Source organism: Eptatretus burgeri, chromosome 17, assembly GCF_056783735.1.
Source record: "Eptatretus burgeri isolate ZD-2024b chromosome 17, Ebu_testis_v1, whole genome shotgun sequence".
In the NCBI taxonomy this organism is placed as follows: Eukaryota; Metazoa; Chordata; class Myxini; order Myxiniformes; family Myxinidae; genus Eptatretus; species Eptatretus burgeri.
Genome location: NC_140977.1, coordinates 4,348,627 through 4,362,453, shown reverse-complemented (window position 1 = coordinate 4,362,453; position 13,827 = coordinate 4,348,627). Strand labels below are relative to the sequence as shown.

The window sequence follows — 13,827 nt, the reverse complement described above, 5'->3', positions numbered from 1 at the left end:
TGTGTGTTGCACTGTCCTCCCAACAGTGACGACTCCATATATATTTCTCTCTCAGACAATATGGACCGACTTTTAACCACTCATCCCAACTCTCTTTTCCCCATATGTGGTGATTTCAATTGTCACCATGCTAATTGGCTGTGTGTTGGTACCTCTCTCACCAGACACCTTCTGCAAAGGACTTATGTGACTCAGTGGGACTGACTCGATCTGAAAACGTTTCCCACCCAGATTTCTGTCACTGTCAAGTCCTCCCTTCTGGATTTGGTGATGACAAACTTCCCCACCAACGTATCTTGCTCTTCCTCTGTCCCAATTGGTTCATCTGATCATATCCTTGTGAAAGTCAACATCTCTCTAGTCACTCCCAAAGAACACCGTCAGTGCTGGCGAGTCTGGCAATCTTTTATACAAGTTTACATCTGGCCTTGCTCTTCCTTGTCCTCTCCCCTACCTCTGTCATCGCCAGGCCGCTCCAGGTCACACGCATTCCTTTATACGCCTCCACTTGTTCAACTTCCCAAATGTCTAGACAGGTTGCCCACCTGAATTTATTTCCCTCCATGTTGTCTCAATTTGGTAATCATCTCTGTGTCCGTTGTTACATCATTCTCATTTCAATCTTTCAGATGCGTTGAATTATTATTGTTCAATGTCGGTTGAAATTAAAGTGCATTTTGCAGTTGATGCAGAATAACATTATAATTGCCAAAATTCTTGATTATTTTATTGTTTATTGTGTTTGGAGGTTTGACCATTTCATTTCAACATCGTTTCCTGAAGTCGTTTTCCTCTTTTCTGAAATTACATGAGATCGCATTCTTTGCAGGTAAAGTACATCCAGTGAAGACAGAAAATTTTCAAGGTGACTTCTCTCAGAGTTCCCAGGATGCTTTGAGCAATGAGTGTGTAAAGCACGAACCTTGTGATTCTCCTCCCAGGGAGACGAAGAATGCTCCTCAACTGCTTGAAGGTAAGCAGAGCCGCGCATAGAACACACAGCACATTTCTACTTGATTTATTCACTGAACGATGAAATGCTCAAGTTCCACATAATATCAGGGGATGTAGCTGCTTATACAGTGTGCTCCTTCCTACTCAAGCTTGTTTCTGTAACAAGGACATCTGTCGCTCGAACAGAGGCACAGGCTTGTTTTAGCTCTGGGTAAAAGGGTACCTTATTGTTTTAACTCTGTCCCTTTTGTTCCGTATACTACGCATGTTTTATGTACCTTATGTACCTCTGCCACCTAAGGTGAAGGAGGTTATGTTTTCACCCCTTTCTGTTTGGTTGTTTGTCTGTTTGTTTGTTTGTGTGCAGGATATCTCAAAGTTGAGGACGGATCTGCATGAAATATTATGGACAGATTCGCTGCGTGACGCGGATGAATTGATTAAATTTTGGTGAAGATCTGGATCCAGATCTGATAATTTTTAAATAACTACTGGAATTTTTAAGTGATTCTTCACCATTGAGAGATAGCCTGGCGTTGGCTTGGTGGTTAGGCTGGTGTCTTGGGATCCTATGGTCATGAGTTCAAGCCCTGTTGGCTGCTGAATTAACACCGGGGGGGTTGACTCAGCCCGTCATCCTTCCGAGGTCGGTGAAATGAGCACCAGTGTACTAGTAATCGGGGCACTGCATCAGCAGCATAGCCATGCCCCTAACCAATGATGCAACCAGAAGCCAAAAAAGGCTATACACGATCGATCCCATTGAGTGATTGGGGCGAAGCCGATATATATATATATATATATAACGATATCTCAAAAAGTTGGAGACGGATTTGGACGAAACTTGGTGGGTGAGTTGGTTAGGTGACGAGAACAAGCCAATTAAATTTTACTTCAGGTCTGAATCCAGATCCAGCCGATCAGTGGGATACAAAACGTAAACTAATCAGCCTGGCGGAGGTATGCTCTCTACAGAGTGCCCTTCTAGTTTGTCGGTGTTTTGTACTGTCCTCCAAACAGTGACGACTCCATCTCCATCTCTCTCCGAGACAACATGGACGAACTTTTAACTCCTCTGCTCGAATCCGTTCATTATTATCAAATGATTGTGAGAGTCAAAATCTCTCTGGCTATTCCCAGAGAGCCACATCAGCACCAGTGGGTCTGGTAGCTCACGCAGGCAGATTGGCAGGGATTGCAGTTAGCCATTTCACTTAATGACTGATTTCTATCATCTGCTCCTGATATTCAGTCAACCTGGGATCACCATCAGAGCAACTACGCATGTAGAATGTTTTAATATAATTATGACGTCATAGGTCACGTGGTGTGGCAGCCGTGTTGGAAAAAAAAGGAAAAACTTTGGACCTCTGCATCTCTGAAACCGCATGAAGGAAAAAAATTGAAACTTGGCCATGGCAAGTACTACCTCATGGGGAATAAGCGATTTAAAAAAAAATGATGTCATAGATGCTTTCATTATGACATCATAATTGCATGCATGGAATGCTACATCCGATCAGTACGAAAATATTTGAGGGTCATCTATCACGCCTGCGCGAACACCATACTAATTGATCTACTAGAACTAGATCGAGGAGCGACTTCACATTAATGTTCCCCAAGCCTTGGATACCAGGGTATTCACGAATAATTGATGTCACATGGTCTGGCAACCATATTGGATTGAGCGATAATCTTTAAAAAATATACTTCTCTTGAGGTGCTTCATCAATCGACGTGAAACTTGAGAATTATGATGTAGTGCTGATGAGGAATATATGTTTTAAATTTCAACCTGATTGAACGCATGGTCCAGGCAGCCAGAATTATTTAATTGTTTTGATCTAAGTTTTTATTTATTCATTTATTTTTTGAATTAGGCTCAATTGGCTGCACCAGGATGGGTTTGAAGGAAGAGGAGTAGCAGCCGAAATGCGAGTCCTATCCAGGTTCCTCCTGATGACGTCATCTTTGCTTTTCGCTTGTTCGGATTCCTTCGGATTACTCCAGTACAGGAGTGTACCTATTTGGTCTTCCATTTGATTAGAATTGAATTAATTTAAATCCCATTCTGAATTCAATTATATAATAATAAATGCCATGGGTTAGGGTCAAGTGTCCAATCAAAGCGGGGTTGCATCAACGTGGGACGTCTTGGTACCCGGTCATCACTGCCAGCAGTTATAAATGTGGCAGTTTTAGTTATGTCTGTTATTAATTACATAACACACCAGTTTACAAACACCAAACAAAACAAGTCATGGCGAGGATATGCAATCTCTGATTGCTCTTTTTCTTGTTGTCTTTGCAGAGAATGGCATGGAAAAGGTTTCATATTCCAAGGCAAATTCCCAGTTGTTTGACAAAGAAGATTCTTTCAATCAGAACATGACGCAGACTTGCTGTCAGGAAGTCAACAAATATAGCCATGCTCTAACCCAGAACAACATTTGTATTACAACATTCGAGAAAAGTGAAAGAAACGATAAGCCGCACAAGTGTTCTGTTTGCCAGAAAAAGTTTAGCTCGGTAACATATTTAAAGAGATGTCAAACATTACACGAACGAAAGATGCCATACAAGTGCATTGTGTGCAGCAAGGAATTTTATTGCATATCATCTTTGAATTATCATCTTATAAAACACACAGGAAAAAAGCTTTATAAATGTCTTGCGTGCAACAAGGATTTTGCTCGTTCATCAACCTTGTACACACATATAAAGATACACACAGAAGAGAAGCCTTATAAATGTCCTCTATGCAGCAAGGATTTTGCTTCTTCATTGTCTTTGCAAACACATCAAAAGATGCACACAGCAGAGAAGCCCTTCAAGTGTTCTGGTTGTGATAAGGAGTTTACCTATTTATCACGATTGATAGTGCATCAAGGAATACACACAGGAGAGAAGCCTTATAAATGTCCTGTATGTAACAAGGATTTTTCTGCTTCATCATCTTTACAAACACATCAAAAGGTACATACAGGAGAGAAGCCTTATAAATGTCCTGTATGCAGCAAGGATTTTGCTCGTTCATCAACGTTATACACACATAAAAAGATACACACAGGAGTGAAACCCTACAAGTGTTCACAATGTGGCAAGGAATTTAATCAGTCATCAAATTTACACAAACATCACAGAATCCCTCATGTCGGAACAGCTGTACACAGAAAGACGTAACATCTGTAGAGTATTCCACTGTAAACATTTCATCATCCCGCTACCCAGAACAATCATGGAAACACAAACCAAATCTGATCCTTGAAAATGAACAAATAATGCTCACACATGGTGAGATGATCCCATCAAGTGGAGACATTGCAAACATCGCATTATGTCCGGACATAGTGCTCAAACACAAAAAGGAAAAGTCAGCATTGTTGATTGAGGTTTCGGTTCCCAATGACTTTGGACTAAATGCTACAAAAATCAGGAAAATGAGCAAATACCCAGGATCTGAAAAATGAGGAAAGAGGACTTGGAAATTGAAGAAAGCTCAAACTATATCATTGTAGTGGGAGCTACAGGAATGTTAAAGAAAACCCTCACTGAGTATTTAAAAATCATTCTGGGGAATATCATTCCAAACGAGCTACAAGTCGAGTCTGTCAGAGGTTCAGTGAAGATTTTGAAAAGAACCCTCGGAATATAGGCTATGAGAAGGAAGTTTCACAGTTTGGTTCATGCATCATGGTCCTTTACCAAAAAAAGGAGGTGAAGATTTTGAGTTCTGGGAGAACTTCCTCCCATTGTCTGAAACCTGCAAATGAAGATACCAACCAACGAGAGATGCCATGGAACAATAGACCATTTATTATAAAACAAAACCATCCTCAAAAATTGCAAGGTCTTACAAAACAACTTATCTACAGCCTGGATGGATTCCAAAAAAAGTCTTTGCTGGTGTCCCACATTCATGGATTATAAAATGCATGCAAGTATACAAAATTGAACACAATACTGATACTACCTTAGTTGGAAGGAAAGACCAAAATACCAGGCATGAAGATATGATGTGGGATCTACAAATAGAATTTGGCTGATTATGAGTACGGAAAGTGCTCAATCATATCAGGCAAACCATCAAAAACCAGCAAAATAAATATTGACTGAAAAACATAAACACAGGAACTGGGAAATGAAGCATCGTCCAGCTACCTCTGAGTACAGGAGGGTCACCAAATATATCATAAACAGATATGGCCTAATGGAGCTCAACAAAATGCACAGAAACTGCTCCTTTTCCCATGAAGAAGAATATCTGATGCTCAATATGACACAAAGCACTGCACAAAAGCAAAAGGATGAACTAGTGCCATCCGCCTCAAAAGCAGCACAAACTTAATTCCTTAATGTTTCATGTTTTTTTTCTGAGACAATGTGAAATAACATTTCCCTTGCATGAAAGAAAGCTGATCAAAGGTAGCTATAGCTCAACATTATTAAATATGATATATATATATATATATATATATATATATATATATATATATGTATTTGTGCTTCATTCAACAAGTTTCTCCCCCCTGTGCCCATGTGTCTTCATTTACTGAAAGATTAGATATTCCAGGCTAAAATAATACACTTGTGAAGCTAAGGTTCTTCTTCCACAAGGCAGAAAATAATGTTGTGTTGAAATGTCTCATCATGTACATCATATTGTTCATTTTTTAAATCTCAAAACGAAGTGTTCTGACTGTGAATGTAACTTGCCTTACAATGTGAATTTAACCAGAATGTTGGTTCTCAAAGTATTTGTATCGTGTAGCGTTTCTTTTCTTGCAATTACATTCCTCGAAACATATTTGAGTGTCATGATGAGTTTAATTATGAGATGATTTATTTCTACAATATTGAGGTTCATACAAGAGCAAGGGAGTGGAGGGTATGAACTGAAAGTTGGGTAGCGTTGTAACTGAGACAAAAGCAAGGGAATGAATGAACAAGAGAGAGAGAGAGAGAGAGAGAGAGAGAGAGAGAGAGAGAGAGAGAGAGAGAGAGAGAGAGAGAGAGAGAGAGAGAGAGAGAGAGACACACGAGAGAGAGAGAGAGCAAAAGAAAGTAAAATAAAGCGGAGAGGAAGAAGGAAAAGACTATATTATTGATATTGGTGTAATTGACTTGAAGGGTTAAATTGAATCATTTTTTGTCAAATAAATGGATGATAAACCAAAGACTTTTTGAGGATACTTTATATTTTACAAATTAAGATATGAATATATATATATATATATATATATATATATATATATATATATATATATATATATATATATATATATATATTGAAAGTTATAAATACTTTATCTCCATATAGTAATGTTTAATGTTGCAGTAAATAAATACCATGATGTCAGTTTATTGTCTTAAGTGCAGAAAGAAAACGAATTACAAAGAAATATATTAAAATTCCCGAATTATAAAGAATGTAAATTTGCAATTAAATATCAAAATAGTCGTCTTCAGATGAGCCGTGACGTAGCATCAGGAAGTTTATCGTCATATCCATCTTGTCTCCAAGTTGTATCATGATTTAACTCAAACGGCTGATATAATTTTTGATTTTCCGCAAGTATCCTGAGTCGATGTGCCCTTGGTGCTTGTATAGTAATACAATCCGAGATGGTTTCATGCAACACCCACCAATGGTTGAAAGACCCTAAATTTGCCAGAAATTGGACGAGGTTTCTGAAATACCCGAGTGTGGATCGGGCCTGCAAAATGTTCGCTTTTGTACTCTGAACATTTTACAGAGCATTGTTATGAAACAACAGAGATGACTTGATCTTATGTTTATTCACCACGATTGAGAGAGGATGCCATACCCACGATTAATCAGAAGAAACAGCCGTTGCTCGAAACTGCAACACCATCTCTATGAGCTACCAGCATTTGTACATGGATGACTTGAGCAGTGAATCAAACACCTGTTGCCATTGCCTGGTAGTTACCACAAGAGCACCTGAAAATAATTATCTAGTATCAACACAAATTTCTGCAAATAAAATGAACCACCCACTAGTGGAGAGAAAATATGTCTATCATCATCTACTCCTCTGAGAGGATTTGACCCAGGACACTAAAACTTTCAGGGTTTTCAATTGAGTGTTTTCATTCCGATATTGCCGAGCACAAGTCAGAGGATGATGGGAATTTATACTATGGAGTTTCTGGCCCTGAGCCATGTAAATTTGAGCCACTTGCAAGTGCCAGAAAACAGCCTATTTCATGTACAAGTGGCAGGACTGACACTGACAGACTCCACCAGACAGATTGGTTTGTAGATTTTCATTTTCTTGTTCGATGCATAAAATAATGTAAATTTTGATTCGTCTGTGACTTGATATAATACTTTTAACCCTCTAGTCACTCAAGAGTCAGAAATAGAATGAATCAATAATGGACCCAAATATATTTTTCACCGTAGTCTTGGCGTTGAAGTCTTTCTGACAGCTGAGCTTGACCCCAGCGAAAGTGAACAGTTAGAACAAACCCCAACTTTCAAGAGACTGTTGTGGCATATAAATACCAAAACATGTTTCGCCTCATTGGGAAATATTCCACCAAATTTAGAAAAAAAAGTTGAAAATTGATCAACTTTTCACAATTGAAATGAAAGAGCCCAATTTGCTGATGCTGTTAAAAAAAAGTAATTTAATCAACAATAAGTTGATTTGTTGAGAATTTTTTTTCAGGCTTGTGTTTTTCCATGTACTCTTTAAGAATACATTTCAAGGTTTTTCCCACTTAAACTCAACAATTGATTCTGTGACAGAGCAGTATCTGGAGAACTTGTCAACCAACAACTCGTATTCACAGAGTGGTGATCGGATGTGTTTATGCCTTCGTAATCCTCGGCTGTGAAATGGTCACCACAAATGACAAGTCTATCCAAAGGGTCCTCTTTACCCGTTTTCTTTGGAGGAAAATTTGCCCATTTTGTTTGTACAAATCTTATCCACTGCCGGCGAATGTTTCATTCCTTCGGGAATCTGTGGGAGCGATTACCCGTTTTCCAGCCATTTTCGCAAAACATGACGACACACGTACGAGGCATGATGTACAAATATCCAAATAACTTTGTTCTACAATAATTCAAAATAAAAAAGGATTTTTGTAGACAGTTGCAAGCTCAAAAAAGCAAAAGAACAGCCTGCTGAACTGGACACTTCTTCAATGAGCGAGTGAGCGTCCGCTTTGTTTTGGAGAATGTGACGTCACCATCCATATATGGTACTCGGCTGTTTTTTTCAACAGCCTCAATAAATAACAACTTCGGAGTTAAATTTCATTAATTTTCCCAATAGTTAGGCAACCACAATAGTTTGCATCGAACTATTTAATGCACATATAATCGTATTGATAAATTTTCAGAACATGTTTGGTGACCCGCAACCTGCTCTTTAAGGTTGAGATATGCATGGGTTGTTCCTCTGAAAAATAAAAGGGATATCACTCTCGCATTGGCATTCCAACAGATATTTAATAAAAGGAAACCAAATAAATTAGACCTATGAGCGAACTGAATACTATAATAGAACATTAAAAAAATTCTTAAAGATAACGATATTACATTGTGTAGCACTTTTAATGAAGGTGAAGCCGTTGACATGCTGTTCTGGCACATGCTCCCATACCTGACCTGACCTGAAGCCGTTGTCATCGGGTGTTTTAATCACACTTTGAAAGAGTGATTGGATAAGAGACTTACTCAACTCGGTGATCAAAAATGGGTATCTTTTATTGAAGATATTGTAGATAATTAAAACAACACAGTCCATTCCTCAACAAAATCAAAACCATCAAAAACATATGATTATATGAATAGAATATGAAAAAGAGATTAACTTGAGAAAACCTAAGCTTAACGTCGGTGATATTGATATTGTTAGAATTTACAGATGGAAATCTCATTTGCCAACGGTTACATCCAGCGATATACTAGTATCTTTTTTTAAGATTGTTGATATTTTTGACATTGTCCCTTGGACTTCTAAATTGTATGATTTGAAAGAAGAGATTTTAGATTCATTTTAGTCACAAGAAGTTCAGAAAACAAAATTAATGAATGGGTCATGTCCCCACACATCAAACAAAGTCCCCAGCAGATTACACTCTTGGGGGCACGGATGGTGCTTCACCCCCTTCTGCTAAACACCACAGTGGACACTTGAGGACTAAGCCCCGGATGATATAGATAGAGGATCAAGTCCCAGAAGAAGAGTGTATGATCACGCAGAGGCACTTTAGTTGGACCTCAGTAATGCAACCTTGTATGATCGCTGGGAGGAGAGTGGTTTATTGGTGAGAGGGGGTTGGCATGTTGGGGCAGGCATTCAGAGTGTTGTGATATATTACATCATAAAATCGCTTCACATGTGGCAAAGTGTGATTCTTTTAATTTTTTTTTTTGAGTTTGGCAGTGAAAGGGAAGAAACAAATATCATAACGACCCACCTCGAGTTGCCAATTGCCACACAATAATCATGCGATGAAGTGGCTTGTCGAGTATTTTGTGGTCTTGCTTATGGTGGAGGTACACAAGCAGCAAGTTCGTGTGAATAGAAATCGAAGTAATATCTATAACAAAAAAAAATAAAGAGAAAGAGAGGCAACTTTGCTGCATAATTGAGCAGGTCGAGTTTTGAAGTCAGATTGGGAGAGTTGATAAGTTGGATTACTTTGGAATCAATTCTGTTCAGTAAGTAGAGGGTGATTTTTTTTTTTTTAAATTCGAGAACCATAAATAATTCCCATACACTAACAACTATATCAGTGAGGAACCTTATATTTTGCGTAAATGCAGTCGATTGTTACAGGAAGATGTGACATGGTGCACACAATTGATTACCTTAAATGAAGCGCTGAAAGTGTCCACCACAATGTTGCAGGCACAAATTCATTTTTTGCAGCATGCTCTCCAACACAGAGTGTAGCATTTCTTGGGGGGATATTGCTGATTGTGTTATTGATTATTGCTTTTAATTCACCAAGAGCATGTGCATTTGTAGCGTACACCTTCTTCAAATATCCCCACAAAAAGGAATCTAGCGACGTAAGATCTGGGGATGGAGATGGCCGTAATGACTTGGACACTACATGGTCACCAAAGAGTCGCCCAAGTTTGTTCATGCTGTTTCGTAAAGTGCGACTCGTCCCACCATCTTGCAGAAACCATCCTTGGTTGATTTCGTCTTCTGTAAGGTGCCCCAGAAAAACACATGGATTAGGTTAATGTAATGCTGTGAGTTTACTGTTTCTGAGAAGAAAATTGGGCCAATAATTCTTTACCAACTTACAGCACACCAAACACCAATTTTCCTGGAATGTAATGGCCTTTGATGCATTGCATAAGGTTGTTCACTTTGCCATAAACGAGTGTTTTGTGAATTTACATACCCAATCATGCTTCGTCTGTAAAAAAAAAAACATAACATCCAAAACATTGTCTTGTCGTGTCTTGTCTTACCATCATCCTCTGGAACCACTCACAGTAGGCTACACGTTTCTCTTTATCTTGCTCCAGTAACTCATGCACTGCATGAATTTTGTAGTGATAAAGTTTTTGTGTCTTGACCACCTTCCTTGCATTCGAATATGAACAGTGAGCTTGTTGTGCTAAACATCTCAGAGATTTATTTGGGCTTGCTTCCATTCCTTCCCGCAGTTTATCCACTTTTTCTGGAATAACAACACTTGGCTGGCGCATGTGCTTTTTAACTTTCACGCAGCCTGTTTCTCTGAACTGCTTCACCAGTTTCCATATCACTGATTTTTAAGGTTTGGTATGACAACCAAAGCCACTTTTAAATGCAATTTGACATTCCCATAAAGGATGCATTCTTGATGTAAAGTTCGACGAGAAACATGCGTTCTTCCGCAGTGAGCACCATGGCATGACAGTGAAAACCGTTAAACGTCACTGCCGAGTAATGTGATAAATCACGTGATACCTGATAACTCTCAGGATCATGTTACGTCTTTATGTAACATTAGGCTACATTTATGCAAAATATTAGGCTCATAACGTATGTACTTTTTAGTGAATGGGAATTATTTAGGGTTCTCAAATAAATAAATAAAACGCCCTGTATGTGGAGCTGGAACATCCCCCAGATGTGAGAGTAGTACTTGATACAAGGACGAATCAGTCCTTTATATAGTTGAAGCAATTGTTCAGAGGAGAAGAATCTTTAATATCTAAAGAGAACTCATAGTTTCTTTGAGGCAGACTTCGCTATTTGTGTAATGTGTGGATTCCAGGATAAATTTGATGTAAGGGTAATACCTCGTAGGTTTATTGTATCACATTGTGCAATTGTGGAGCTTTCAAAAGAGCTTGGAGAGTTGAGAGGAGTTTTAGAGAGAGATGGGAAGAAGTTAAGTTTTAAAAGCAATAAACTTGACTTGGTTACATTTGTCCCACTGGGAAATATTGTCCAAATCCGAATTTAAAGAGGTGGCTGTGATGAAACGAGATCTAGATCGGGTGAGGGAAGATTGAGCAGATGTGAAAAACATGGAGGAATGTATTGTTGAGTCAGTAGCATACGAGTGCATTTGGTTGTTTGTGGAAGAAAGGTCATTGATATAAAGAAGGAGGAGCGTTGGAAATCAGACAGAACCCTGAGGGACATCGGTGTTGATAAGGAAGGAGGAAGATGTTGAACCATCCACAATTACGGAGATAGAGCGGTCAGAGAGAAAGCTTAATATGCGAAAGCAGAGTGAAGGAGAAAAGCTGAAAGAGGGAATCTTGGATATCAGACCCTGATGCCAAACTCTGTCAAAGACTTTTGAGATATCAAGGCCTCCAACAAAGTATTCCCCCAAAGTCTCTCAGAGAAGAAGCCCAGACATTTGTAACATAAACGATATCACCAGTAGATCTTGCCTTACAAAAGCCATATTGATGGTAAGATAGAAGACTCAGATTACGTTTTGTATCCCACCGATAGGCCAGCTCTGCATCCGAACCTTATCCAAGGATCTAATCAGCTTGTTCTTGTTACACACGCAACCTGTCCACCAAGTTTCATCAGAATTCATCCACAACTTTTTCAGATATCATGCTATTTTAATCCTTTTTGGCCGCATGACTTCATGGTAAAGAATCACTTTAAAATTTTTTTAAAATCATCTTATCTGGATCCGAATCCAAATTGTTATCAAAAATCTAATCATTTCATCCTTGTCACTCACCCAACATGTCCACCAAATGCCGTCCAAATCCATCCATAATTTTTGGAGATATCCTGCTCACAGGTAAACCGACAAAGAGACGGGTGAAAACATAACCTCGGTCCACCTTTGGTGGCGGAGGTAATTTCAGACTGTAAATGACCCTTTATAAACAATTTGTGCCTCCTGGTAATCCTGTCGGAGAGCTGAGTTCGGAACTAAGAAACAATAGCACTTTGTGCTACCGTCAGGCATTGCGAAAATTCATGATCCAACCACGTTCAAATCGTACGAATAGCCAAACGATCGATATTGTAGCCTTCAGGTTAATGTCAGATTATAAGGAATGTCTCCATCTTTGATCTCAGTTAATTACAAGGTTGTGGATGACGTACATTTTGAACAATGAGTTATGTCGTGTGCATGTGATGATCAGCACCTACCTTTCACAACCGGCAACCGCTACCTGTTGTGTAGTGGAATGCGAAGGAAGCTAAAGTCATAGCTTCCATTCTTCGAAGTCATGTTTGATCCACTCAGGAATGTAGACTGGAATAATTCTGTGTATTTACTTGTCCAGGATACAACAAATTGGCGACGAGGATCGTCCATTGTTGTGGAACACAAATAAATATAGCAAAACATGGCTGTGTTTGGAAGTATTGGAGCTTTTGCTGTTTTTTTTGGGGGGGGGGGGTTCCCAGACGGAGATTTTGATGAGAAAGTGGAGTGCATTGACGAGTACGCAGACAGATGCATTCATAGCGACGAATGCAATCGCCGATGGCAAAACGACCAACCTGTTCCTGGCTTTGGTGGGAGCAGACACATTCAAAATGGTAAAGAACTTATGTAGAAAGGAGGTTTGCTGAATACAGTGTCAAGGCTTATGGAAGAGCAAGTGAAGACCTGGGTGCAAGAAGTAGTTAAGTCACATTTTTAAAAAAAATGAGCTGGCACCAGTACTATAATCTAAAATGGCCAGAGCATCATTTGATACCATAAAATTCCGAAATAAGTACTCAAGTCCTGTATATTGGTATATGGTCATGGTTGAATTCACTAAAATGTAGTGCAAGAAATACCCAAGTCCATAATGTTTGAGCAAGAAGTTCCTAAGTCCATGACTGTCCAATCAAAATGCTAGTATGCGTCACGTGACATGCTGTGAAAATGGCGACCCTGGAGGCTGGACAGCATGGTGTGAATAAGGATAACCCTGGTAACAGGCATGACGGGGCAAAAAACGTAAAAGAAACCCTGGAGACTGGGCTAGAAAGAGAATGAAGGATGCCAAAGCATCAGGTATGTAGTTTCTATGCATTAAACTTTGCTGGTACTGAAAAAGGCACTACATTCGTCATCAGCTTTTGAGCCCTCATAAAGGTGGCCATGGTATTTTTATACTCTTTAAGAGTTGACTTTGTTGTAATATTTCCGATCTGGTATGATTTTGATGCAAACTTTCTGAGTAGGAGGACTTTGCTGAATGAGGGATTTGTGATGTGAAATGCGACTGGCGCCAAAGTTAAGTTTTCTTTTATTTAGGACATTAATTTCCGATTTAACTGAGTAATTTTGGACTTAACTGGGTAATATTGTAGTTCACTGAGTATTTCTGCATAAAATTAAACCACGAAAGGCAAGGAGACGTAGAATAAATGACTGTTTGGCAATCAAAAAATG

The 13,827-nt window shown here is 39.0% G+C and overlaps 1 protein-coding gene across 12 annotated transcripts in view; it reads left to right on the top strand.

Moving 5' to 3' along the window:
• The window catches only part of LOC147009144 (uncharacterized), a 73,288-nt gene that overhangs the window by 23,407 nt on the left and 36,054 nt on the right, over nt 1-13,827 (top strand). For 4 of the 12 annotated variants that reach the window (XM_085862803.1, XM_085862801.1, XM_085862800.1 and 1 more), the window contains 2 exons: nt 830-973; nt 3,269-5,988. The exons of 5 other annotated variants lie outside the window; for them this stretch is intronic. In XM_085862803.1, the coding sequence (XP_085718929.1) occupies nt 830-973; nt 3,269-4,140 (1,016 nt within the window). In that variant the 3' untranslated portion in view covers nt 4,141-5,988. Of the gene's footprint in view, nt 1-829; nt 974-3,268; nt 5,989-13,827 lie in introns of those variants that run through there. 3 more of the 12 variants (XM_085862794.1, XM_085862795.1, XM_085862796.1) reach the window with 1 other exon arrangement.